This window comes from Amblyomma maculatum, chromosome 1 (genome assembly GCF_055883805.1).
Source record: "Amblyomma maculatum isolate TAMU_Amacu chromosome 1, ASM5588380v1, whole genome shotgun sequence".
In the NCBI taxonomy this organism is placed as follows: Eukaryota; Metazoa; Arthropoda; class Arachnida; order Ixodida; family Ixodidae; genus Amblyomma; species Amblyomma maculatum.
This window is the reverse complement of record NC_139344.1, coordinates 357394240-357422231: the sequence shown is the minus strand read 5'-3', so window position 1 is coordinate 357422231 and position 27992 is coordinate 357394240. Positions and strand designations below refer to the sequence as shown.

The window sequence follows — 27992 nt, the reverse complement described above, 5'->3', positions numbered from 1 at the left end:
AGTTTCACGTATTGACAGCACAAGCGCCGAAGAATGCTGCTACTTCTTTGGCAGGAAATGTCGCCTTCTGCTGCAGCGCACTACGACAATGAAGCCGGTAATGCAGGCAAAAAGTTCAGCAGAAGCCAAGAGCGCGCGTACGGCGCTACACGAACGAAAAATTCAGCAGCAGCCCGAAGCGTGCACAGTTCAGCAGAAGCCAAGAGCGCGCGTACGGCGCTACACGAACGAAAAATTCAGCAGCAGCCCGAAGCGTGCACACGCGACGTTACCCGGCAGGTAGGCAGTGAAGCGCACAAACGACGTTACAGGGCAAAAAACGTTCAGCAGCAGAACGTCCAGAAGCGCGGCGACAAAAGGCGCGCGCGCGCAACACCCAACAAGCGAGAGGTGCGGGGAGCAGAACGTCCAGAAGCGCGGCGACAAAAGGGGCGCGCGCGCAGCACCCAACGAGCGAGAGGTGCGGGGAGTGATAGCCGCTGGCCGGAACAGCCCGCTTTCTTCGTCTCTTCTGTCATTTGTCTCTCGAGGAGCCACCGTCCCGAGCAAACCCAAATACGCACCCCGGCAAACCTGCCGCGAGCCTGGCCGTAACGAACGATGACGGTCAGGTACAAGTAACAGGCTCCATCCTCACGACCTCGATCAGAACGGGGGAAGAGACAGCCATAGCCCTCGCTATCCGATACATCTCATCCAATCCCCTGGACAAACACTTGAAAATCTGCACTATTGTCACAGACTCACAGGCAGCATGCCGAGCCTCCTCAACCGGTCTGCTGTCTCCCAAAACCCACCAAATCCTTCGTCAGTGCAAAGAAAAGACGCACACGCCGCTTATTCGAATACTTTGGGTACCAGGTCACGCATTTCTTTCAGGCAACGAGCGCGCCCACGCGCTCGCCCGCGAACTAACTTGCCGGGCACCAGGAGGGAAGGCTAAAGACGGCCGATTACCAGCTAATACGGAAACCGGAGAGGAAGATGCTTCGAGGCCATCATCAAGCCCTCAGCTATCAACCACCACAGAACCACTCACGTACACACTTACCCTCGAATACTACAGACAACAACGAAGAACGCTTCCCGCACCGCACAAATCCCTCTCCAAAGCAGATGCCACTACCTGGCGACAACTTCAAACGCACAAATTCCCGAACATCTACCACAAACACCTTTTCTTTCCCTCGCAGTACCCTTCGATCTGCCAATCATGCGCCAGGACCAAACCAACAATATACCACTCCATATGGGCGTGTCCAAAGCCGCAAGGCTTCCCGCCCATTCTCCACACCACCGTCTCCTCTTGGGAAGCTGCTCTGTCTAGCTCACACCTGCAAGATCAGCAACGGCTGATCGAGCGGGCGCGCGGGATAGCAGCAGCTGCCGGCAACCTGGACTGAGGATGCCGCCTGAAATGGACACAACCACCTAATCACCAGTGCCTAGTTATTGGGTTTAAATAAATGTTTTTTCCTCCTCCTCCTCTGTCACAATTCTCCGCGGACACCTGTTCTGTTTGGTTTGGTAAAACTTTATTTCCCACTGTAGGGGTCCTGAAGGCTGTTCTGTGCTGCCGGATAATTTTAAGCGAGAACTTGTACATCTCGTTTGGTAGACATCCTTGACACTATATCCACTACGGCTCCCCTTTCTCTCTTTCTGCTTTCCCTTCCACCTTCCTCCCTTCCCTTGCGCGCGGCTCAGGTGTCCACAGAACAAGTGTGGCAGATACTGCGCCTTTCCTTTTCTGTGAACAAGTTAGTCTAATTAATTACCTCATAACTTACTTGTTTAATTATTTTTCGGCAACAACATTATGTCACCCTCGATCGATTGACACCACTCATTATCCTCTATCACTTCTAAATTACTCAGAACTGCTGCGGACACGATTTTGCGGACACGGCCTGCGGACAGAAGTTTGTGAACATAGCGAAATAATGCTTTCGCATTAAAAATCCCATTCTGGTAGGAGGAGGAGGAGGAGGATAAACATTTATTAATGCGAAAGCATTACTTCGCAATGTTCGCACATTTCTGTCCGCAGACCGTGTCCGCAGGCCGTGTCTGCAGGCCGTGTCCGCAGACGGTGTCCGCAGACGGTGGTTGGTTGGTTGGTTTGGTTCATAGGAAGGGAAAGGCGCAGTATCTGTCACACTTGCTCTGTGGACACCTGAACCGCGCCGTAAGGGAAGGGATGAAGGTGGGAGTGAAAGTGGATAGAGAGAATGGGGGGCCGTAGTGGAGGGCTACGGAGTAATTTCGACCACCTGGGGATCTTTAACGTGCGCTGACATCGCACAGCACACGGACGCCACTTCGTTTCGCCTCCATCGAAACACAGCCGCCGAGGCCGGGATTCGATCCCGGGAACTCCGGCACAGTAGTCGGGCGTCTTACCACTGCACCACCCCGGCGGGGCCAGACGGTGTCCGCAAAATCGTGTCCGCAGCAGTTGGAGGTTAATGAGTGGTGTCAATCGATAGAGGGTGACGTAATGTTGTTGCTGAAAAAATAATTATGCCAGCAAGCTAGTCAGGTACGTAATTAGAATAACTGCTTCACAGAAAAGGAGAGGCGCAGTATCTGCTACATTTGTTTTGTGGACACCTGAACCGCGCGTAGGTGAATAGAGGAAGGTGGGAGGGAAAGCGGAAAGAAAGAAAGGGGAGCCGTAGTAAATATGACGTCATCGAAGTGACCACGCAACCGGAGGTAGAGCTGAAAAAAGGGCATAAGAAGGGATTGGCGCTTGATTTGAAAGTACCAGACTAAAATGGATAAACATGAAGTGAATTAAGCAATTAGAAGCAACCAGAAGCAACCAACAGCAGCATCCGTGCTTTCGCATTACTCCAATGTAGATTCTGCAGAGCTATTTAATTTTATTTGAGGAAGTCGGGCAGGCAGGAGCTTCCGAGCTAGATGGCCAGAAGACAAGCTCTAGCGACCTGGGTTGCACGCTCGATGGCCCGCAGTTGGATTACCTGGTCCGAGCTGAGCATAGCGGCCTCCCACTGCTCGCAGGTGGAGAGCTGTAATTCCCGCGGAGGGGGGTCTTGTGGGCATGACCATAGTATGTGGTGTAAGTTGGACCTCTGGTGGCATAAGGTATACTGTAAGGGGTGTATAATCACGGCCGGTCGTGGTATAATGCAGGGTATGCATGGGCGTAGTTGACTGGATAGGGGAAGGAATGCGTCTGTAATTTTCGCCAGGAGGCCTCCTGTGCCTTAGTGAAGGATTTATTTGTGGTCCTAGTGATTGATTGTTGTATGGTTGCTAGGAAATCTCGAGCAATGCAATTGATGAATTGAAAAATGAAAACAAAAATGCCAATATAAAAGGGGGTTCAAACGTGTCAAAATGCTCAGAATGAGAAGCAAATGCTTAATGTTGCTAATTCACGGAATGAAAATTTTCATTTCGCGAATAACAATTCAGTTCAGTTCAGTCGTTCAGTCGTGTCCGACTCTTTGTGACCCTATTGACCATGTCACGCCACGCTTTCCGGTCTCTCACTATCTTCCTAACATCACATAACTTCATCTGCAGTGCCTCGAGGATGCCATCTAACCATCGCGTTCGCTGCCTACCCCTTCTCCGGCGACCCTCAACCTTTCCCAGCATCAAATCTTTCTCCAGCGACTCCTCTCTTCTCATCAGATGACCAAAGTAGCTGAGCTTTAACTTTAGAATTTGACCCTCCAATGAGCAGTCAGGGTTTATGGTCGACAATATTGACTGATTTGATCTGGCAGTCCAAGGAACTCTCAAGAGTCTTCGCCAGCACCACAATTCAAACGCGTCAATTCTTCGGCGGTCAGCCTTTTTCACAGTCCAACTCTCGCATCCATACATCACAACTGGAAAGACCATAGCACGAGTTATACGGATCTTGGTTGGCAGACTAATGTCTCTGCTCTTTACTAGGCGGTCAAGGCTAACCATTGCTCTCTTTCCCAGAAGCAGGCGTCTCCTAATTTCATGGCTGCAGTCTCCTTCCGAGGTAATCTTGGAGCCCAAGAAGAGAAAATCTGTCACAGCTTCCACCTCTTGTCCCTTGATGCTCCAGGACTTGATAGGGCAAGACGCCATGATCTTTGTCTTTTTATAGTTCAGTTTAAGCCCAAACGTCTCACTCTCTTCTTGTACGCGCATCAGAAGTCTCTTGAGTTCCACTTCACTTTCTGCCATTAAAGTGGTATCATCCGCATATCTAAGGTTGTTGATACGTTTTCCAGCAATCTTCACTCCAGTTGAAGACTCGTCCAGACCAGCCTTCCTCATGATGCACTCTGCATATAGGTTAAATAGGCAGGGCGACAGTATGCAGCCTTGCCTCACTCCTTTCTCAATCGGAAACCAATCAGTAAGACCATGCCCAGTTCTGACTGTGGCCTCTTGCCCTTCATACAGGTTCCTGAGGAGACAGATGAGGTGAATTGGAACTCCCATCTCTTGGAGAGCTTGCCACAATCTGCTGTGATCTACGCAGTCAAACGCTTTCGCATAATCAATAAAGCAGAAGTAGACGGGTTTCTGGAACTCTCTTGCTTTTTCCATGATCCAGCGAAGGTTGGCAACTTGGTCTCTAGTTCCTCTGCCCTTGCGAAACCCAGCTTGCACGTCCGGAAGCTCCCGATCCACATACTGCTGCAGCCTACCTTGGAGGATTTTCAACATCACCTTGCTAGCATGCGAAATAAGCGCGATCGTGCGGTAGTTGGAACAATCTTTGGCACTGCCTTTCTTTGGAATGGGGATGTAAACTGACCTCCTCCAATCCTGTGGCCACTGCAGGGTTGTCCAAATCTTCTGACATAATGTATGCAGAAGGTTAACAGCGTCATGGTTGAGGTTTTGATGCAACTCAGCTGGAATGCTATCAATTCCGCTAGCTTTGTTCTTAGCAAGGCTGGCTAAGGCCCATTCAACTTCACTCGAAACCCGCCGCCGGACACCCACCGGTAAAATTGGGTACAAGCGTCCCCCGGCCCGGCGCCCGGCTCTTTCAGGGGTGTGCGTTTGGGAGAGGCTCTGCTAACCCTGCTGTGCTCCTTCGGGGGCCTAGTTTCGAACAACCATGGTCTGCAAAGGCAGTGCTGAAAAAAAAAAAAAAAAGGCCACATAATGGGCTGTAGCCGCGCAAGGCGGACTTATTGTTGTCCGATGGCGGAACGAATCACTGCCACATCGGCGCAACTATTTGGGCCGTGACCCCTTTTCCCAAGCATTTCTCCCCAGAAGAGCCGAGCACCAGGCCGGGGGAAGGCTTGTACCCATTTAGAAACCGGTGGGTAACCGGCGGCACCAGGGATCGAACCCGGTACCTCCCGAATGCGAGGCGGATGCTCTACCACAAGGCCACCGCATAACAATTAAAGGGGGGTTAATCCTCTCTTAAGGCAAAGCTTGAGCGTCTCCCTAATTTTTAGGCACCTAAACACTGCGTGCACATCAGACAGAAATTCCAAACTTCTTTTTTGCATCCAGAACAGAACAAGGAAAAAATTTATTCCCAGTCTTTGAAAGGAAACATCAGTATGCAACTTCACATACTTTCTTGACAGTGGATTCTGAAAGTACGTTAGGAAAAAAAATTAGGCCCTGTAAGGGAACTGTCAGCGGCTTAACAATGCGCTTTGATATTACAATCGTATACCTTAAAAGTTCTGTGCAAGCACCAATTCGTAGAGCACAAGCAAAAAACAAAAGTAAGGGCTGGCAGTCTGAGAAAGTGAGCCCGCTAATATTGTACGAATTATAGACAGAATATGCCACAGGCATATTTAGGCAGGCCACAAATGACATTATTGCTATCCAGACAAAATTCTTCGCTCACAGTTGGAAAAGAGCAGATGGTACCGCACGCGTTCATCGTCGCCTATTTTGGGGCCCCTCAAGCACGAATTTAGCGTCTAAGCAGTGCTGTCACAATAACGAACGCCAGCAAGGTTAAGGTTTTTGCACGTGCCAGCCAAAGAGACTGAATTATGAGTGCACAACGATACAAAATACGCGCGCGCGACTGAGCGACAGCGTGGTGCAACCGTGGCGAATGCGGACAAACCCCAACTTCACTAGCGCCACCACTCGGCGTTAATTAGCGTAAGCAACCGAGTCTCGTCGACGGCCGCGGAGGGCGCATCCGGCAGGCACAGGTTAACCGAACTGTAAAACAGCGATCAAAACTGACTTTTGATTAAATCAGGGCAGGGGCCGGCGCGAACGCCAAGCCCCTACTACCAAAAATTACATGTCCCATCTGCCCCAATTAGGGGTAGTGGCACGCTTCAGCCTGTCGAAGTGCAATGACAAGCCTCAGCGAGGAACCTCGGCTTTCCTGATCACCGTTGGCTCGACACCAGGTAAGTATGCCTTACACCGCACTGGTTAGCGCATGCCGCTCCGAACGTGCCGCCAACTAGGACAGGTTAGGAAGGCCTTTTTACCACAGCTTGTGACCCCGAAGCTAATTTTTTGCAGGTATAACGGAACAGTTGAGCGAAAAGTAATCGAGCGCACAAATCAGCAACTCAAGTTCTTTAGGGACAGCTTTTACGGGCAACCTATTGCGACGAGACTTTATAGCCTTTATAGTGTGGTGGTTAAGTCTAGCGCCCCTCCTCGCTTCCCTCACGGCGCCGTTGATGTGTCCGCAGAGGTGTTTGACAGATGTCGTGCCTTTTCTTTCCTGTCAACCAATTCGAAACACTGGCGGCTGCGTTTCGATGGAGGCGAAGCGGAGAAGTGTCCATGTGCTGCGCATGTCAGGGCGCATTAAAGATCCCCAGGTGGTCGAAATTACTCGGTAGCCCTCAACTACGGCTCCTCTACAGCGTCTATTTCTATATGCTCGGTGGTGCGGTGTTCGAGGAAGCGCCAATTCAAAGCCGCCGTACGAACGCCTGGATGGAACGGCCGGCGGGGTCAGCTTCGTATATGCGTGAATCTGCTGGTGACGTCATCACCAGTTATGATGCCATGACGGATGTAACATCATTATCACTTCTGGTTAATAGACATAGCCGGATGTGACATAATGATGACGTCACGTGCAGTCATGAGGTCACGGCCAATGACGTCACCAGGTTAGGAGGCCTACGACGACGCGAAACGCAGTAACGGGCAACAAAGAGCTGCGCACTAAAACGAATGCGATTTATCAATGTACTTGACATTGTTGGCTTGCCTTCGACGGAGGCATAAATACTTTCCACTAAAGCAAATCTCATAGATTTTCAATAGTTCAAAGAGCAATGAGTTTACCGTATACATTAAGCGACAATAATTTTACTGTATTAGAGTGGATTATTGAGAACACGGTTGAGGCATCTGTTCTCCGAAAACCCGATAAACATTTGAGCGGCAAAAACCCGCATTGTTATAGCTTAGGCTAGCCCCCACAGGCGTCCGAAAACAAATGAGCAATATGCAGTAACTTAATTTGTTGTTGGATAATGGAAGCTTAACCTTTACCGCGCCGTCCCTATTTTTCTTAACGGGACACAAAACGCATTTGGTTTTTCCATGCAAAAGATATATAGCGCACAAAATCGAAGTAGCATTCACACCCAGAATGTGTCAAAGAATTTTATAAACTCGCCGTAGCTTACATAGGGTGAAAAGCGTCTAAATGGCAAAGTTTTCACAGTTTTTCTATATAGCAAAGGCAATTCCAGCGTCAATAAATTGCAGAATGAATTCATGTTGGCCAGAACAATTCTAAAAAAGCTTCAGTGGAAGCAGGTCTGCGGCAGTACATCCACCACATCCTGCAATGGGGCAGGGCTGAAATACCACGGCTAGGAAAAGGCAAGTCCCCAAAAAAGCGAAACAAATTATTCTGGTGCAAAATATGATATCAAAAAGCTGCTGGAGATGGGCGGAACAGTAGCGTGATTTCGTCGTGTCTCTGCGCTGTTCCCAAATTATTCGTCAACGAATTCGTGGAAAACGCTTTGATTGATGGAATCTTTAATTTCATTCTTCTGCTTGTATACAGAATAGTCATGGCGCTTAATGTTCGTTGGCCCTTTGGCAGCTAAAGACAGGACCACTAAATTACTTGTCACATTTCTCGCCTTCCACAAAGATTTAATTAGTACACGAGCAATCCACAAAGCTAAAACCTGATGTGTTAAAAGAAGGCGAGTATACAGGGGTATTTTCGAACTGCTACGCGTGTCTGGTACACTAATTACCGAGGACTTCAACCCAGGGCACCATTTATTGAATTAGTCTTTCTCATCACTGCGTGCTGAAAAACGCGAAGAAAATTTCTGTTAACATCAGAGTGTTTCTCGCTGAGCCGTGAGCACATGGCCGACGGGACTGAATGAGAATGCGCTGCAGGAAAGCTCGCTCATGTCCGCAAAGGTACCACCGTGCAGGGTGGTACCTTTGCAGGGTGCAGGGTGCAGGGTGGCACCTTTGCAGGGTGCACCGTGCAGGGTGGTACCGTAAAGGTACCACCGTGCAGAGAAAATCGCACGCGAGGCATGCTTTACCAGCTGCCCCTGTGGAGTGCAATTTGAGAACTGCTGTAGTATTCTCGCTTTATTGTGTGACTCCATTGCAAAATTGGTTCAAAGGAATGTGCGCATACTGCACTGCACACGCACATGGCTTCATCTGGAACACCCCACGGACAGGCACAAGCATGCACTAAATGCATCAAAACACCAAGCAAATGCACATAATTGCTTCTGCCACGAGTGGATGGCTGACATGTCCACGTTTCGAATGTCTGTTGTGAGAATGGCATATGCCTTTTCCTGTCCTCTTCTTTCTTACATAAGCTGTGATGATGTGCACATTTAGTATTTATTCAACAAAATAAGGTACATACTCGTTCTTGTTGTCAGGGAGCATGAATAGTGCTGTTATTAGTGCTCTCACGTTGTTCACTCTAGTGGTTCAATGTCGTTTGACTTGTCTTCTGTCCACCTTGCAGGAAGCCTGTGAGGCATTTCTGGTCAGCTTGTTCGAGGACACCAACTTGTGTTGCATCCACGCCATGTGGGTGACCATCATGCTATCCGACATGCAACTGGCCAGCCGGACCCGGTGAGAGCGTGGTTAGATATGCCAGCACCAAATAGCCACAACTCTCACCCTCGCAGCTCTGCATTTCTTCATGTGTACGTGCGCTGATCCCGCCACTGATCTCCAGGGCCTCCCTCGTTAACCTCGTGACGTACATGGGTAAAAAGGTTCCTGAAGTGACGGCCCTAGTTTCAAGCTTATTTTGCATTCCAGTGTATCGGAAGACGATATTCATCTGATTCTATTTGCTAAATAGAGTAATGGCCAGCTGTGGCCACTTCGTGCTAGAGAAAGATGAACTTGGCTGCTACCCGCAGTTTTCATAAGGAAGCATTCTTTGCCCTCGTGGAGATCGGGTTAAACGAGAAGCTAGGGAGGCCTACTTTATCAGGAAAAAGGTGACAGGTACATCAGCCAGCCTTCGGTCTCCCTTGCAGACTGTGATTTTTTCTATTGCGATAAAACATTAAATGTAATTCTAGGGTGTTTTAATTTCTTGCGGTTATGCGCAGATGCGTCTGTTTCGTAGTTTGCTGGTTGTTCTGTATATATTTCTTCTGTTTGCCCAAATAAACTTAGTTGTGAGTCTGCGCTTGTCCGGCTCATTATGTGTTTAGTTTCCGTCTTTTGTAGCGCAGTGCGTTATTTCAATCATTTCTCTGCACCAACTCGTCCAATTTTCCGAATTAGTACAAATCCCATGCCCTTTCTTAAGCGTGACTTTTTTGTATGCACTGCGGCGTTCTAAAAATCATTGTCAGCACCATGAGTCAGCATATGTACGTTCACATGCAGAGTACAACACTATGTGCAAAGACCACTTAAGCTTGACATTTGTTTCGTGGAATTCTTCATTTCAACTAAATGACACTTTACTGTCCGCGCAGCGTTACATCCCTTTAAATACGAAAGCAAGCATTCGTCGAAATGAAATCGTATGCATCGCCTTTACATGTACTTTGCACGCCTTTCTAAGCCAAGGATAATTTACTGCAAGTATCTCTCTATTAAGAGGTACTGAAAAAAAACGAAGCGAATGAACACTGTCATGGCATAGAGGCCGTCTCTATTTCGTCTAATTGTGAAGCACGGCCAAAGAAAGCTGGCAGGCCGCACTGCAAGAAATTCGTGTTAATAATAGTCTACTGCGCCAACGTATTCTCTCAAGCTACAACGGTAATCGTTATTCTTGAAAACCGCTTTGAGCGCAGCAAGTAACAGCAAACGATATCAGTATGAAGAAAGCTAAAACCGCGCCTAGCAGTTGCTGCTCGCTTCCCAGAATAGTAGTCAGCGCGAAATCGCGGACACATATCAAAATCTATTAAATGTTATTGACACAAGGTTTAAAAGGCTGCAGTCGTACTAAAATCTTCCTCAGGCGATTCACGGGGTCACATTTTAGCGCTCAAAATATGGCAGAAATCTTTCAGTCCTTGTTTTCCAGATGCAGCTTTGCCGCTAGACACTATATAGCAGCGGGAGGGCGGAGGCACACACAGCCTACTTTAAAGCGACTGTTTTAACGCACATATCGATGTTACGCAAAATATATCGCATCGTGTAATACATGCTAACGTCCACAGAATGACAATCGCTTTCTACTCACGTTTGCATGACAGCACTGGCAAGGCTTTCGAGCTTGCTGCCATTGACAGCCATGCGTTTTGGGCTGATAACCAAACGCCGAGGCCCAAACAATACCATCGGCATCTTCAATGCCACTCATTTGATTCTAAACTACTACGGTGAATATGAAATGCGTAATATTCTTTACAAACGTTGACTGTAGTTTAGCTCTGGTTACACCTAGTTGAATTGCGAAAGCAACGGCAGCATAGCTAAGCGTGTGGTTGTAGCTTGTGGTTAAGCGTTTGGTTATAGCTCCATTGTACAGACAAGACAAACTGTTCATGTGACTACTAGGCTTTTATTCTTTATACCAATGATGACGCTGCGATGATCAGTGATGGCGTGGGACTTGGGTTCCACTCTGCTGACGACGTGCTGTGCATCTGCTGAGGCTCTGTGTAAAACCAAGTCTAAACTGCTTCCCCAATGTGTGGTGGTTTGAGGTTGGTGCTGGCTCAATTCGAGTAGAAACCGCTCCTCTGCAGTTTGAACGAAGGTGGAGTTATTGTCTTTATTAAACTCCCCCGTCACGACAACCAACTCCTTTTCAGTTCGGCTGGGCATTCCGGTACTGAGAACGTCCAACGCAGTTTCAACGCTGGCCTACGACCCCCGTCTCGCACAGTTTTACACAACGACGGCAGCGGCATCGACGGCGGCGCCATATGTTGGAGCGCGCTGCGTTGAACCAGCGTTCCGTTGAACGCATCAAAGTTCACCGGCGTTTTAGTTGGTATTCGTAAAGGCGTTTATTGTATCTAAATATGGGGGACACTTAAGCTCCACCTTTAAGGGTATGACGCGATAGTGCAGGCTACCAGCCCACATATAAAGCCCCGCTTTAACCAAGCCGTATGAACGTGCCAGTAGCCTATAAGGATACTTGAATACCAGGGTCCTGGTAGGCTGATTCTGACATAACCGCTTCATGTGAAACGAGAGACCCAAGTTGGCAGCTCCTGCCACGGTTTCGTTGCGCCTGCTGTTTGTGGCTACGACATACGAGCATACGCTACGAGCCGAGCTGGCTGACGTAGTGATGCTTTCGCGACAAGAACACCTCAAGGAAATTGCTGTAGTTCATTAACTTATGATGTGTTAGACTGATGATGAGTTTTGTGATAGTGATAGTTTTCTGCGAACTTGTGCGGAGTCTAATGGTCGGCTGGCTGCCGCTCGTGCAGTGCCAGTCACCCCGGCTACGACGAGCAGACCACGTGTGCGCGGAACCACGCGGTGACCTATATGGTATACGTGCGCTACAATGCGATCGTGCAGCGCATGCTATCAGATTCTATTGGTGGACGGCTTCCGAACAATCACTGAGCACATTGCGAAGGTAAGCTGCTGCGTAGGTGGAAGCTATTCCGTTATCGCGCGTTGATGCAGATTTGAAAATCCTAGCACTAATCGCCCGAAAAGGGACTTGATAAACAACGTCGTCCTTCACTGTTGATGCTGTCGCAAGAGCAGCAGTTTCGTGCTCTTTTTCAGGTTGCGTAATTTTATGCGGTCAGATGTTTTTTGTTCGCTGAATTGTGGCATTTTCAATACGATATGTTCTCCTTGGCGCAGGCGTGACCGCGAACTCAGTCATGTACAAAACACTTACGGCAAAAGTCTTGCTTGCTTATGTTTGCGAAAACGTGCCCGTAAAACGAAGTTAAAAACTAGAAGCAAAATGTAATGTGTGATATGACGTCACATTAAGCTGACTGCTAGTCATTAATGTGTATGTAACAAAAAGTATATGTCAGGTCATGTGAGTCATAATTTAGTCGAGTCGTAGTCAATTGTCATGAGTCAGTCAGATCGGAGATCCAATATGCATGACCCTGAGTCCATGACTTGTGTCAGTCGATCATGAGCATTACTAGTGTCTGGTAATGACTATCAAAAGTGTTAGGTCACGAAAAGTGCCGAGTCATGAGTCTCTAGAAGCTACTAAAGAGCAGCCAACACACATAGATTCGCATTTCTCTAATGAAGATCTCTGCAGAGCTCTCAAATTTTTCCCCCAGTTAGGACAATACTATGCACTTCTTGGAGCAGTCAAATACACAAACATTACAATACTGTGCATCTGAAGTTGCAATCAAAGAGTGCACGCGAGATGGTTTCGCCCATCGACTCACCTGGGAATAGTGTTGGCGGAACGAGATCACGAGACGGCTCTAGTTGGACAGACGAGGCAACGTTGTACTGCATACGCCTCAAATTTCTGCTCTGGCACAGCGAGCTCCACACGTTTTCTGCCCGAGCAAGCAAAGCGTTTCTCTGCAGCCGTATGTAAGGTTTACTTGTGCAGAATGAGCATGAAAACTTCCACCTGCTCAAAGTTATGTGTTTAAATTCCGAAAGCAAGCGTATGCCTACGTTAGGGTGTTTTAATTCCGACTAAAGTTACAAAATTTGGGCTTTCTGATTCTGCTGCTCCATATGAGCGCCACCGGAATCATCGGAGAGGACAACCCCTGAACACGCGCTGCCACAGGCCCAAAAGGCCTTGATCGAGCGCGCCCGGTCAGCGGCCAACGCCACTGGTATCCCGTACTATGAAAATCCTAGTGCTTGTGAGGACCAGTCCCTTAAGTTTTGATCCAAACATAACTCCCTGTATACTCTCATTTCGAGTGATTTAAGGTTTTTCCTTACCACCCCAACTAGTGGTGCTTCCCCTGTCAATTTACGCTAAGCGGCTGCGCCGTTGGAGCGCCTTTCTGCAATAGCAATTTCAGACGCCTGGGAATTTTTAACGCGCACCATTTATGAAATTCATAAATAAGGCTCCTGGAAGGACCAGTCACTATCTGCTGCCTATCTGGTGGAGCTTATCGGAGCCAAATGAAAGCGAAGTCCCGCCAGAATGAGCCGTAGCGAAGTTCGGGATTGATGACGTCATTTCCGCTCTTGTTGGATATTTTAGCAGATATCTTCCTCCCCGCTGCATAAATACTTGTTGCTCCATGCGCCTGCATGCATACAGCTGTAAGTTTCCTCGTGGGCGTGCTTCGGGTTTTTGCTATCAGTTCAGCGGCTTGCTTTTTTTCCTATAATTGCAAACCTTCACACATCTTTTTGGCGTCTCTTTTCTGCCGTGATTGGACGCTGGCAGATTACCATACGTTCACGTAGCCGCTGTGTCTGCTCTGGTCGCGTCGCTGCCTGGTTCTTTACGTTGCCACTCTCGAAAACCCCGAGGAAGCCGCTGTTAAACAAAACTACTTTCAGCTTGCTCTTCATCTTCGCGACGTCCAGTCATCACTCTTCCTAGAGCAGCCGGCAGTTTTCACAGTAAGTGGCTGGCACCGCATATTATTTGACGGGAACTGTCCAATGGGCTGAAGAGCGAGCGTCGTATTTGGCTTGCAGTGGGGAAGGTATCCGTTTATTCCGCTTTTTTGCTGTTCGCAGATCTCGTCTGCGCTGGCATTGACTACGCTAAAAATTCGAACAGGGCGAAAGTGTAGTTTTAAAACATTTCGTGGTTCTCGCTTTTCCCTATGTTGCGCATGCTTGAAGGCGGCGTTGCTTTTGCATTTGCAGGTTCACTGCAGTACTTGTTTTCCATTTTATCTCGTACTTATAATGTGCAACGTAACACCTGAACATATACGATTGTACTGAAAAATACAGCTGTGGCCATAACTCGCTGCTGTAAAGCGGTTAGACGTAAGAATTCAAATTCCGCAGACACGGGATGAATCTCGGCCGTGTGTCGATGGCGACGAAATCGCGTCTATGCAGTTTGCGACTTGATTGTGTGAAAGAACCTCAGGGTATCAAACTTTCCGCAGTTCTATACTACGGTGTCGCTCACAGCCGACGTCACTCCGACGCGTTGTAACTTCCAAATTGAACCTTGGCGTTTTTTTTTTTAAGAAATTGCAGTGCCTGACATGCGGCTTGTTCTTGCAGTTGTGATACTTGGTCCAAGAAGCATAAGCAATGGCCCGTTTCAAGCAAACAACCCGCAATTCAACCGGAGGCAAGGCCCCGTGTAAAACACTGACCGCACTTCCTGTGTGGGAAATCGCCCCTTCGACGGGGGGCCTCAAGAGGCCTCGTCGTTACCGACCGGGCACCGTGGCGCTGCGAGAAATTCGTCGCTACCAAAAGTCAACAGAGATGCTCATCCGCAAACTCCCCTTCCAGCGCCTGGTGCGAGAGATCGCACAGGACTTAAGAAGGGACCTCCGCTTCCAGAGTGCTGCCGTGGGTGCCCTCCAGGTCAGACCTCCCATTCCTCTAGGTGATGGTCGTTTAATGCCTCGGCATAACTCAGCTGTACGGGCCATAAACATTTTGCTAATTAACTATAAAATTGAATTTAATTAAATCGGCCCCAGAAAAGGAGAATGCTTGGGGTAACGTGGGAAGATAAGAGTATAAATTCTATTTAACTGAAAGGAAGAAATCGGCAGCTTTTAGCGACATGCCAAACACTGACTCTTTAGGGAATTCAGCATTGCGATAAAGGGCAAGATAACTTCTCAAACCAGGCCGAGTTTGTTTTTGAGCTTTACGCTTTCTAAGGAAAACAGATTTTGAATATTGCATCGCATCCACGACTTCAGCGTATGATACTACAGTGGCCTGTGGTGCCCAAAGAATACTCGTCGGATACTACTTAACGTGACATGCGTATAAACAACGAATAGTCTCCTAATCGTGTACGAGTGCCTTGATTGCTCTAGTTGATAGCCTGTCTGGCATGCAACCGAATATGCGCAGATTCAAGTGGAGCCTCAGTGTTTTTGTTTCTATCGCAAAAGAACCTGGAGAGCTCGTAATGGCGCTTCTGACACCGCATTTTCTTTAAGCACTTTCAAAATTGCTTTCCTGCGTAAGTTACTTAAACTTTTAAATTACATTACAGTAACATACGTACGCATTATAATCACACGCAAGTCATAAGCACTGCCACATTTTCGCTACAGGCAGATCTAATACGCTTTGTTCCAATGACCTCCTAATGGCCTATGCCAATAGAAACCCCTCACGACCAACTCGTTCTATGCCCGGCTGTCATGCAGACGGCCTGCATCGGGCCTCGGTGTAGACAAATTTATTTGATTATATTGCACGCTTCTTCTGACACATTCGCCGGCACATCTGACACTAGTTGAAGCCTTTTCTCTTGAAGAAAAAAAGAAGTTTGTACACTGTTGCATAACAACCCTTTTGAATGTACGTTGCGGAGTGTTTGGACTCCCCCTTCTAAGGTCATGCGCTCTGACGTCCAGACTCCCTTAGCGGGTTGGAAACACCAGTTTTTCTAGGTTGCCGCACTCTTAACGCTGCCACAATAAAAACATTGTGTAAGCTGTTTTTGATAATCTTGTTACAGATGCGTTAATCTTCCCAAAAGTCAGATTCTTGGCATGCACAGTGGTGTCTTGCGCCTCTGCTGCCGCCTGTTGAATATTACTGAAAGTGAGTTCTAGCACAGGAATGCTTGTAATGTCAAGGCTGTGAACGTATTCTTCAGTTCTTTCCTCAGCATGTCACTGTGAATACAGCACTGCATTTGCACATGATTGCTCCGAAACATACCCACAAACAGGCACAGGCATGCACTAAATCCAATAAAACACCAAGCAAATGCACATCCCTGCTGCTGCCCCAAGTGGATGGCTACCATGTCCCCTTTGCGAATGTTTGTTGTGGGAATGGCATATGCCTTTTCCTGCCCTCCTCTTTCTTACATAAGCTGTGATTAAGTACAAATTTCGTACTTGTTCAACCAAATAAGGTATGTTCTCGTTCATGTTGTCAGGGAGCGTGAATAGTCCTGTTATTGCTCTCACGTTGTTCACTCTGATGGTTCAATGTCGTCTGACCTGTCTTTTGTCCACCTTGCAGGAAGCCTGTGAAGCATTCCTGGTCAGCTTGTTCGAGGACACAAACTTGTGTTGCATCCACGCCCGGCGGGTGACCATCATGCCAAGGGACATGCAGTTGGCCAGACGAGTCCGGGGAAAGCTCGACTAGATATGCCAGCGCCACATCATCACCCATCTCATCCGCCGGGCTCGACATTTTATGTGCCTGTGTGCTCATCCCCCGACGTTTGGTCGACTCATCGCCAGGTCCTCCCCGATTAACCTCTTCCGGTACAAGGATTAAAAAAAACTTCTAGGCGTGACGGCCCTAGTTTCAAGCTTATTTGGCATTCCAGTAGGATTGGGGGAGGACATCGCAGATTTCACGTGTCGGAAGAGGATATCAGGTTCTGCTTGCTGACGAGGCTGATGATGAAACAGTGGTGGCTCCAAGCAACCACGGAAGCCAGTGAAAGAAGGAGAAGGCAGCGTTCTCCACTAATTACGCTGAAAGGAAATAAGAGTGGCAGCAAATCGCTTGGACCTAGGAAATGCTACATGATTCCATAGATTTAACTGCCCATTCCGAGTTTTCTCTCAGTGAACTGCTACATCCTATTTAGGGGTGGCCAACCTGGTTACACCCACCACTCAATCTTTTTTTCACCGTGGAGAACATATTGACAGCCTCGTTTCCGATGTGCTATTCAAGGAAAGTATCTGCTACTACGAGTAGAAAGGAGTATTTACAACAAATAAAGAAATGAGTTCATTTCTTGTCATATACTTGGTGATTAGCTACCACACGCTACCTGCCATTGGGATTTACCGGTCGACTCAATCTGACCTTGGCGTGGCTTATGTAACCAATGTTATGCCTCTGCATCGATTTGAAAAAATTCGAAGTGATTTGCACTTTATGCACAACTGCAACACGAGAGGCGATCCGGACAACGGCAAAATATACAAGGTGCACTCAATAATCATCCACTGCAACCAGGCTTTCAAAGCCGCTCTCGCCGAGACAGTACATAAAAAAAAAAAAACGAGCCGACCCAGTGGAATTTGAAGATGTGGGGTTGATGGGACTTTGACACTGGCTATTTGTTTAAGTATGACATGTACAGGTGTAGAATAAAACTCTGACTGCACTAAGATGGGAATTGGTGAGTCGATAGTGCTTCAGCTGAGAAGCCCTCTGTGTAATCTCGCATGCAAAGTCTTCGACAAGTTGTTCGAATTATTCAGCCCTTCAAAGGGAACTGAGCGAGACATAAAAGCTTGTGAGACATGCGTGTAAGCCGAAAAACATGCCGAAAAACTTCCAAGCGCGAAAGAAATGAATATAGGCCAGAATATGTCGTTGTCCACCGAATGCGTGTCCTGCGTAGAATGGATGGACGATTGAGGTGTCTTAATGGGACAGAAAATGTTCAGGTGCAAAGGCGTTGGGTTGGTAAAAAAAAATGAATTTGAGCGTCCTTTAATGGTGAGAAAATACGATTAGTGTATGGGTGGCGTCGAAGTCACGAAGCGAAATTGACCGACGCGCAAGGAGGAAGTAATTCCTGCGCATGTTTTTCGATATGCTGAGTATCGCAGTCAACGCCTAAATAGTGTACACAAAGTTGCAAGGGCAAGACTTGGGCCCTCCAGCTCTCTTCGCCCTGGAAATTCGGCAACATGTTTCACTTAAACGCATATAATTTTGACTGTAACGAATCCTCAAGCACCTGTGCATCATTAAATCGCTAAGGCCACCAAGAGCAAACACTGCATAGTTAGTGCAAAAAGCATGATCGAAAAGCGTACAGACAACTTTTTCGCGGTCTGCGACGTGCACAGGTGTTTTACAATACAGGGAAACTATTGGCAGGCTTTTCACTCTGGGATTAGTTAGCAGCCGCATGGAGGCCATCTTACCGATAGCCTACATAAGGACGCATGTGTAACCGAGCTTACCTGTGTGTGTGTGTGTGGCTATGTGTGCGTGTGTGTGTGCGCGCGCGCGCGCGTGTGTGTGTACATCAGGAATTTTCCTTTCCATTTTACTGTCTATTTCGCGACCCAAATAAAAGAAAATAGCCCTTACACCAGCTGTCTCATTGCCAGTTTTGGTATGTACCGCCTTTGCTAACAGTAACCGAGCAACCCAGTACGTCGGCGGAGCTGGCGCAGGGTCGAGAAGCGTCGTGGCGATCGCTGTCGGTGGCCGCTGCTCCCCGGCTGCGAGCGTAAAATGGCTGATGCAAGGATGCTCACTTGCTCTTCTTTGCGATGGATGTATGTGGGTCTGCTTTTCATTCTTTACTAGCGCCGTGCTAGGCATGAAGGGTGCGGCGCACATCAAAACTCGCTCAAAACTCATTTTCGACTAGTGCCGTGAAGCTGCGTTCTTCGTTAGAATACCTTGCGCGTTGACTCCCTGTACGCACCTTTCGTGGATGCATTGATTTGGAATATACTTGCTTTTTTCCAGTTTGGAGTGTTTGCGCAGTGAGATAAAGTAATGGCATAGAAATATTGGTCTGAGTTTTCTCTCGATTTTCAGTTTGATTGTAACGATTCATTGAGCTATAGAAACAAAAAAGGAGGCAATATTTCCAGCTACATCAAGTACGGATTTTCCTGCTTATGTAATGAGGCGAATCCGGCAACGTCGCATTGGTCGCTACTTGTAATGCACAGAAGTGCGCAGCGGCTTGCGCGACTGTAACGCGAAACTAAATGCCGAAATCTGAGCACAGATTGCAACTGCCTCAAAAATACTTGGCAGCAGCGAACGGCCGTGATGTAAATTCTGCCTAACATGTGATCCGCAAATAAATTCGTGCTATTACGGAGGGTGCCTGCGAAGAAATTGTTCTACTTGCATTTAACCTTCCGCTCAAGCTTCTCCCTAGTTGTTCGGGCGGGGACATCAGCAAGGGCTGGGAGTCTCAGGTTTGCGAACGTGACCTTGTGTTAATTAATTACCGATAGCACCACTCTGCCGGCGGGTACTAAATTGCCACTTAAATGGCTAGGTAATGTCGAGTGAAGCAGAAATGGTTCACAGTATAAATGCCCATTGTCCGATTTTCTGTTCATTTCCGGAACATTTTTCTTAGGTTGGTCACATGGTGCAGCCGTAAAAAAACGGCCGCGCTGATTTAAAAAATAAGCGACGTGTATTCATGATATGAGAGTGACATTCTTTCAAGAATTTCGCACATATAATGAAAAGATTGTTTATAACTTAATGCATAAACGTAATTACCAGCGAGGAAAACGTTTTGTATTGATATCAAATGGCCCGCAATACAGTATGTAGCAAAAGGGGCACTTGAAACAGCCGGAAATCTTTCCTCATTTTTCTCTCCTCCAGCCTACCGAAACGTCACAGCAGAGCCAGTCGTAGTCACAACAGGCCACTAGAAACCGCAAAAAAATCCGCATAGAGTTTTCGAACTCTAATTCGCACTTTACTTCCCCGACACTCTAAACGAGCAAAAAAGTTAGTATTTGCGCAATTGTTGCATCTGGGGAGCATTGTACTGTCACTAAACGCGAAGGCATTCCAAAGAAGAACGCTGCTGCTTCACAGCGACAGCCACAAATGAACGTTGAGTCAGTTATGCTATGAGGAGCGTCGTTCGTGAGCACAACGCTACAAAGAGCCAAATCGGACGCAGAACATTGTCGATAGTCGCTTACTTTCTACCATCCCAAGAATGAGAGCGATGGAGCATGGTTACGTCAGCCATCTTACGCTCGCCGCCTACGGAGATGGTATCGCTCGGCCCTGTGTCTGCTACGTAGGTTTGCGTGGCTGCTCGGTTACTCTTGTTAAAGACGGTACCTGAAGGGGTTAAGGAAAACGGGCTCTGACTACCCCGCTGCCTTAGCCTCACCTTGGTGAAAATTAGGCACAAACACGAGCTAGTGAGCACGTGTTTGTGGCGTGGGCAAGACCTTGTGACCGCGCTTTCTTCGTGTTCATTTCGTGTTCTCCGTGTGTCGAATACCGTGAAACCTGGTTGTCTCAATGTGGTGCGTCATCGGTAAACAAGGAACGTGTATTTTGCTGACTATTTTATGTATGCCAGCTGTATTTGGTGTCGTATAAAGCGATCTTTCAGTAATGGCAGTCGGATTGTTACGTGATTTAAGTTTGCAACCTTTTATCTTTAGGTATGGCTATGAATCACTACCTAATGACTGCATTTTTTGTCCAATAAGGAACATTTTTAAATATTTGCTCGCATTTATTAAATGAATCACGTCATTGTGAAATGGTCTTCCATCGTCTGGTGCGACACAACCTGTTCTGCTACAAGTTGTTCAACTTGCACGTGGTAAGTGGTCATTTTATTTGCATAACCAGATGGCGAAGGTATTGGGGTAAGCAGGTGTTGGGGACTAGTGGCTGCTGTGCCTTTCAGCGTCTTCGACAGCAAGCACACAAGTCTGCCTTGCAACTAGCCCGGCCGTGTCTACCTCATGGAAATAGAAGCACAGAAAGCGTGCTGAACTATGGAAGGTTGTTTGAAACTAGATGCAGCTTTGACAATCCACACTGCTTGAAGGCAGATTTATTTTGGTGGCCGAATAACGGGTCTAAATATTAAGAGGTTGAGTAAAACATAATAGGCCACCAGCAAACTTAAAATTAAAGGTAAACATAATTTGCCGAACAAAAATAAGGAATAAGGTACTGGAGGCTAAAAACGATTTTGTGGTTTAACAACTTCATTGAATATTCCCCCGGTTAAATATTCCCCACAAAAGTTCAAGAGCTATATAACGAGAAAGAATTTCACTGCAAGTTCACCTACATCCGTAAAATCGCAAGCTGAATCACTTAAGACCTACTTCTATTCAATATTCACAGCCGGGAATGATGTTTTAGGAATATTAGCCTGTCATAACGAGTCAACACAACATTTAGGCGCTCTAGTCTTAAGTGTACCTGTGATTCTCTCTCTGTTCTTTGAAAAAGCGTTGCAGCCTTGCGAGTGACACTGACAGTGAATGCGCATACTGTTAGGGTGCGTAACCGAGAGGTCGCAAGGCGACAAGAGGGTTTCGACGCTGTGTGGAACGACGACGACGCTGAAGTTGAACTGGTGTGTTGATATACACTGATCTTCGCGAGGTTTTTCTGACTTTGAAGTGTGACTCTTGCCGCTAGAGAACGCTCCGTAAGAGTTTGGGGGCGTGCGTTGGGCACATATATCCCGCAGCCACAACCTCCAGCTCTGAAATGGCTGCTATCTATGCCACTTGACACATCCTCATCCACAGCGACAGCAGCGCCGACTGATGTCATGGCGTTGCCTCAGGAATCGGGCACCTTTTTCGGTGCCGATCAAGGTGAAGTCGACTACTGGCTCTCTGTGCATGAGCGAGTAAGCAAGAACAAACGCTGGGATGCTACTGTCATGCTTGCCAACGTGATTTTCTACCTGGCCGGAACGACGCGTGTCTGGTTCACGGCCCGCGAGGAAGACTTAACATAATGCGATATTTTCAAGCAGGGGCTGAAAGTCTTATTTGCATAGCCAATAAACGCATGCTCAGGTCAAAAAAGGATCTTTCTGTTCGAGTACAATGAACCACTGAGCCGTACGTATCGTACATTCAGGACGTCCTAGAACTGTGCCCTGAAGTGGTCAGTGCCATGTCTGAGACCGACAAAATGGGCCATACCTTGAAGGGGATCGCGGACGACACATCGCGGACTGAAGCGGTTGAAGCGTCAGGCATGGCCTGCCGGCCCCCACCCGTGATCAGGAGCCGGGCCAGCCCTTGTAATATTTCGCGGCTTCGTCAACTAAAGTATTTCACCATCAGTGTATGAGTAGCCTTCGGAACACTCCGCCACGCCTTGGCTGCATCCATGCTTTTAAACAAAGCTACACTATGCCAAAGATGGCTATATCGTAACTGCTGCAACTTTTATGGAGCAAGCGCGGGAAATTCAACATCACAGTAATTTCAGAACGTTATCTTTTTCGCCGGTGCATGTCATTTGGTAGCTTTTCGTAAACAAGCGCCGCACCTTGAGGCGAATTTATCTTGAGGCCACGGCTATGTGCCGCGGCTTATTATAGGACCTCAAATACAGGACTTTCGCAATTTCGAAGGTTCTACAGTACACAGCCGAGGCGGGAAGCAATTGCTTGAAACAACAGCGCTGTAAAACGGCGAGGCAAAAAAAAAATAATTGGTGGGCGATTAGGACGCTGAAAAATACGAAGTGTGACGCGTATATGGTTGCGACGCGCCCTAGTGCATCGGATTTTCTATCGCATCCCGCAGAAAAAAAGCGTTACAGGTCATATGCGCCCTATAAAATCTGACTAGATCGTGGCGATGGTGAGGGGTCTAGCTATTCAAATTTTACGTGCACCTTGGTTTGTTGTTTGGCGGAAGCGGTATTGCATGGCCAGGCCAGGGAGCAGACGTCAAGCCCTCAAATTTATTTTGACGGTGACGCGATGCGCCGCTGTCGCATTCATATATAAACGTTGCTTCTGGCGAAAGCCACTTTCGCCAGCATCTTCAACGAGGCTAAACGAAACAGCTGTGGCTTCCGACGGAAACCGACTTGTTGCACGCAGCAGTTCTTGAGAAGACTTTATCGAAGTTCACTATCTGCTCGATGAAAGAAACACGCGGAGGAAACGTCAGACTTTTTCCACGTTTGAAGTGCCGAAAAGGATTTTAAAGTTCGATATTTTTCGAGAATGCGAAGTAGTTTGAGCAGGGGTGTTTAGTATGTTCACGTGTACAGCGATGGTGTCGAAGATTCGCGAAGAAGGCTGAAGAACACTCACCGCTCATGTGCGAACAAAAAAAAATCAATATCCTGCAGAGATTATGGGGAACGTCTCAAGCATATTGATCAAATTTTAAGTTTTCTCCATAGATGACCACCATAGGCACTCAAGGTTCTCACTCATAGTCTGAGTGGCGTTTAGGGTCGTTAACATAGTCTGTTTGTACAATCGCAGAACATGGTTTCTCAGCATTTCGCTCGAGCTCACATGTATGGCAGTCATGCACAAAACACATCATACGCTCGGAATATCGCGTTTCCCAACGAAAAATGTCAGCGTTCATCAAATATTCTATGCTGAGGCATGCAAAAGTAAAGAAAAATAAAGAGCCTCTGCCCGTGCCACTAAGTACAACGGGCTTAATCCAATTGAAATAAAAATGAATAGGGATTACACCAATAAAGAACTTTGCATTGAAAAAAAATAAAAAAATTATTAAAAAATAATATGTAAAAGAAATCTACTATCCAGCCCAACCGCCGCCACGGGAACGGGCCAGCCAATAGCGAATTTATTTGCTTTGCTTTTTGTAATTGGTCTTGGTTGAGATGCTGAGTTACTAGTTAATGTTTATTGATGTTAACATTTTTTATTTAGATGGATGAGTCCGGACTTGCTTGGGATTTTCGCGATCCGGACTTGCTTTGGAGACGTGTCTTCATTACTTGAGCGTTGTATGGTGCCGCTGAGTTGGATTCTGAAATGCTATGGGGAGAATTAGAGTCCCCCCCCCGCCTTTCTTTTCTGCCCTTCCCCCCCGTCCCCCTGGATATCTCCCCTCGCCCGATGTCTCATAAGGTTTTACTCCGTATATCTCCTGACTGTGTTTTTCGGGAATGCTCCCTGGGTTATACTTGAGGAGGACTGGTTGGTGGAAGGAGCCCGTCCCGGAGGCGAGCTGAGCGCGGTTTTGGTGGCTAAATTAGTGAGAAATGGTATTGCCTTCCTTTCCCCTCCCCCAGGCTCCCCCCCCCCCCCATTTTTCCCTTTTTTAGAAGAAAGGTTGTGGAAGGATGAGACGTGACCGAGAGGAGGGAGGTTAATTAAAATTGAATATGTAGTATTATTTATATATACGTACTTGAGGTATCTTAGGAATATGTAGGGAGGAGGGGGAGGATTTTAATTCGGATTGGTAGATTTCTTTAGAAGTTGTTTGAGGGAGTCTGTTACTTGTTATTTTTCTCTTATCCTCCCACCTCCCGGATTTTTAGGGAGAGCTTCTTGAAGCTATTTTGGTTTAACTCTCTCTCCCCCCGTCGCCAAGTGCGATGCCGAGATGACGAGCGTGCGCCGACCCCCCCCCCCCCCCCCCCGCAAGGCTATCCCCCTTGTTGTCTCCCCCCCCACACACCCTGGCTTAAATTTTCCCCCTTCCCCTCTCCTCTACCCTTCCCCCTTTCCCTTCTTTTCAGTTATTATGTGGGTTTGGGTTGATTGTTGGGACCCCCAGCCTTGCCGTTCAAAATTGAAGGTCTTGTCGGTCCCGGGCGTGGTTACGAGCCTACGCCCGGGAGCCGCTTCATTGAGCGACTAACCACCCTCGGCTTACCGGTCGTTGATTGTTCGAGCTCAGCCGTCTGCTATCCTGTAGTGGGGTAGCCAGTGTACATGGTACAGTGAAAAGGTCATTGCCCTTGCCGAGCCTAGTTGTGATGGAGGGGCCGGTGGATAGCAGTACTGCGCAGCAGGATTGACCTAACTATTTCAGCCCCTGCCCCTCGCGCTGATGCCATGCGCTAAGTGAGGGCGCAGCACAGATGTTGTTAAGTTACTACTGTCTCTGTGCCACTTGAGGGGCCCATCAAGGGTAACCCGCTCTGGTTGTGTGAAGGTTAAGGCCTCGGTTGGGCGCTGGGCCTGATTTGTTCAAGGTCAAGGACCTGATAGAGTGGCGCTGTTTGGCCTTGCCCAGATTTTTCTGCTATGGTTTTTTGGGGCCTGGGGGTCAGTTCTTCTTTGTTTCTGCCCACACCTCCCTGTCATACGCTCCCCTGTAATCCCTGTCCTTTTTCGGGACGGCTAGGAGGTGAGTTTGCTGTACTTAATGATAGTTATATTTGAGGGGATGGTCATTGGGAGCGAGGGACGGGCGCCCGCTGCAGTTCATCTCCGGTGGAGATGTAGGGATGCGTCGGGGTGAGAGGAATATTGCTGTATTTTATTGTTATCTCTTAAGGGAGTAGCGGAGCCGAGATAAGGCCGATGGAAAAAAAAAAGAAAAGTTATTAAAAAATTGAATTTAGGTATAATACTGGTAATTTGGAGATGCCCTTTTAGAAAACTGGAAGGAGGAAATTAGAAAGACGGAGATGGCAATTTATATGTGAGTGGATAAAAGAAACTAAATGCTAGCAAGGTTATTTAAAATTATTTACAGCACGCTGAAAGAATTAAGGGCAGTAAAGTACAACTAACTAACCTTTTTTTACCACTGTCTGACAGCTGAAGATCAAGGGCAACATTATCAGAGGCACACAGAACATGGAATCACGAGCTGCCAGGGTGCTTCATTGGTTGTACTCATCGTGCATGAGCGAGATATGGCAGCACGACCGACGCCAAAATGAGATAGCGTCTTTTGCTCTCGACGAGGTGAACGCGACGAGCTCCATGGGACAGAGTGAACTGCTTCGATTTGCCCTGACCGTACAGGCACGGTATAAACTCCGGTTTTTCTTCAAGGTCACCTCCAGCGAAACGGTCACACTATTTCACCGGAAGTATATACGCAGCAGCTTTTACGAACTATTCTGCTCCAACAGCTGCTTTTCTAATGCACTCATCATCATCATCATCATCATCATCAGCCTGATTATACCCACTGCAGGGCGAAGGCCTCTCCCATATCTCTCCACTTAACCCGGTTCTGTGCTAGCTGCATCCACTTGACCCCTGCGAACTTCTTAATCTCATCCGCCCACCTAACTTTCTGCCGCCCCCTGCTACGCTTTCCTTCCCTTGGAATCCAGTTTGTTACCCTCAGCGACCATCGGTTATCCTCTCTTCGCACTACATGTCCTGCCCATGTCCATTTCTTCTTCTTAATTTCCACTAGAATGTCGTTAACTTGAGTTATTTCTCTGACCCACTCTGCACGCTTTCTATCTCTTAATGTTACCCCTACCATTTTTCGTTCCATAGCCCTCTGGGTTGTCCTCAACTTAAGTAGAACTCTCTTGGTTAGCCTCCACGTTTCAGCCCCATAGGTGAGTACAGGCAAGATGAAACTGTTGTATACTTTCCTCTTGAGCGATACCGGTAAGCTGCTAGTCATAATCTGCGAGTGCTTGCCAAACGCGCTCCATCCCAATCTTATTCTTCTTGTTATTTCCTTTTCATGATCCGGATCTGCGGTTACTACCTGTCCTAAGTAGATATATTCGCCTACTACTTCCAGTATTTCGCTACCTAATGTAAACTCCTGTTCCTTCCCGAGGCTGTTGAACATTACCTTAGTCTTCTGCATATTGATTTTCAAGCCTACCTTTCTACTTTTCCTGTCTAGGTCATCAATCATTATTTGCAGTTCATCCCCCGAGTTGCTTAGCAAGGCAATGTCATCAGCAAATCGCAGATTACTGAGGTATTCTCCATCTACCCTTATCCCTAACTGCTCCCATTCCAAGTCTCTGAATACTTCCTCTAAACATGCTGTGAATAGTACTGGGGAGATTGTGTCTCCTTGCCTAACACCTTTCTTTATGGGAATTTTGTTGCTTTCTTTATGTAGAACTATGGTTGCTGTGCAGCCACTTATATATATCTTCCAGCACTTTCACGTATACGGCTCGTCTACCCCCTGATTTCGCAATGCCTGCATCACCGCCGAGGTTTCAACTGAGTCAAATGCTTTTTCGTAATCAATGAATGCTATGTATAAGGGCTGGTTATATTCCGAGCATTTTTCTAATGCACTACCGGCCGTCAACGCTCGCCTGCACACGGATTACATTCTGCAAGAATTCGTCGACTTCGAACCCCTGCTACCAGAAGGCAATGAATACAGAGATATCGAAGTATTGGACATAGAACTCCTTGACGCTTTAGGAAAAACGAACAACTCGATGTTCGGAGCCCTTTTGAAAGAGTTCTTCCCCAGATTTAACATTTCGACGCCCACACGCGATCTCCAAAGATAACATGCTCGATGAAATTAGCGTCCTCTGGAATGTCTCAAATCAACCACTTACGCTGTTTTACATGCTGACGATAGTAGTACTCGACGCAATGACTCAGGTCCAAAATAACAGAGTGCTGGACGCTCCGACGAGGTGTACGTGGCACATATGCGATGGCCACAGTGACAAGTACGACGAACTCTGGCGTGCCACATATACGTAGCGGCTCTCACAAGTCCCACCAAGAACCGCCGGATGCGCGTCATCTTCAAGGCGATCCGAGCGGCCATGCGGAACTACGCCCCTCTGCGGACATTGGTGGCAGCCGGCAAACAGGCGGGGCACTTGGACGCTCTGCTTGGAAGTATGTCCGTTATTCTTCCGGGAGACCTCGTCCTTAGTGATTTAGATGTGCCCGAAGTGTCGCCTCACGGCTTCGTGCGCAACTATCTCCGAGCTCTGAGCTTCGAGTTTGACGTCTGGCGTGAGAAGGTACGGAGAGGCGCAGCCACCACCCCGAATGAAGATGAAGTCAG

The 27992-nt window shown here is 47.6% G+C and overlaps 1 protein-coding gene and 1 non-coding gene across 3 annotated transcripts; one reads left to right on the top strand and one right to left on the bottom strand.

The window, feature by feature from the left end:
* Positions 1 to 6219: 6219 nt before the first annotated feature.
* LOC146207913 (U1 spliceosomal RNA) lies at positions 6220 to 6382 on the bottom strand. Its single transcript, XR_014704569.1, has one exon. It is a non-coding gene; the product is annotated as a U1 spliceosomal RNA (small nuclear RNA).
* Positions 6383 to 13618: 7236 nt separating this feature from the next.
* LOC146207912 (histone H3.3-like) lies at positions 13619 to 17837 on the top strand. 2 transcript variants are annotated; one of them, XM_084591562.1, is made up of 3 exons: positions 13619 to 13674; positions 14605 to 14916; positions 16552 to 17837. In XM_084591562.1, exons 2-3 carry the CDS (start codon positions 14635 to 14637, stop codon positions 16678 to 16680), a joined length of 411 nt encoding a protein of 136 aa, XP_084447688.1. In that variant the 5' UTR covers positions 13619 to 13674; positions 14605 to 14634; the 3' UTR covers positions 16681 to 17837. The 2 variants fall into 2 exon arrangements, with proteins under 2 accessions (XP_084447688.1, XP_084447684.1); XM_084591558.1 differs by lacking the exon at positions 13619 to 13674 and adding an exon at positions 13681 to 13980 and having other exon boundaries at positions 16552 to 17833.
* The last annotated feature ends 10155 nt before the right edge of the window (positions 17838 to 27992 follow it).

What these genes read in the sequence shown, in the direction of transcription:
- LOC146207912 (XM_084591562.1), top strand. Translation starts at nt 14,635, where the DNA reads ATGGCCCGTTTCAAGCAAACAACCCGCAATTCAACCGGAGGCAAGGCC. An exon ending in CTGCCGTGGGTGCCCTCCAG is followed by an intron (nt 14,917 to 16,551) that starts GTCAGACCTCCC and finishes TCCACCTTGCAG; the next exon opens with GAAGCCTGTGAAGCATTCCT.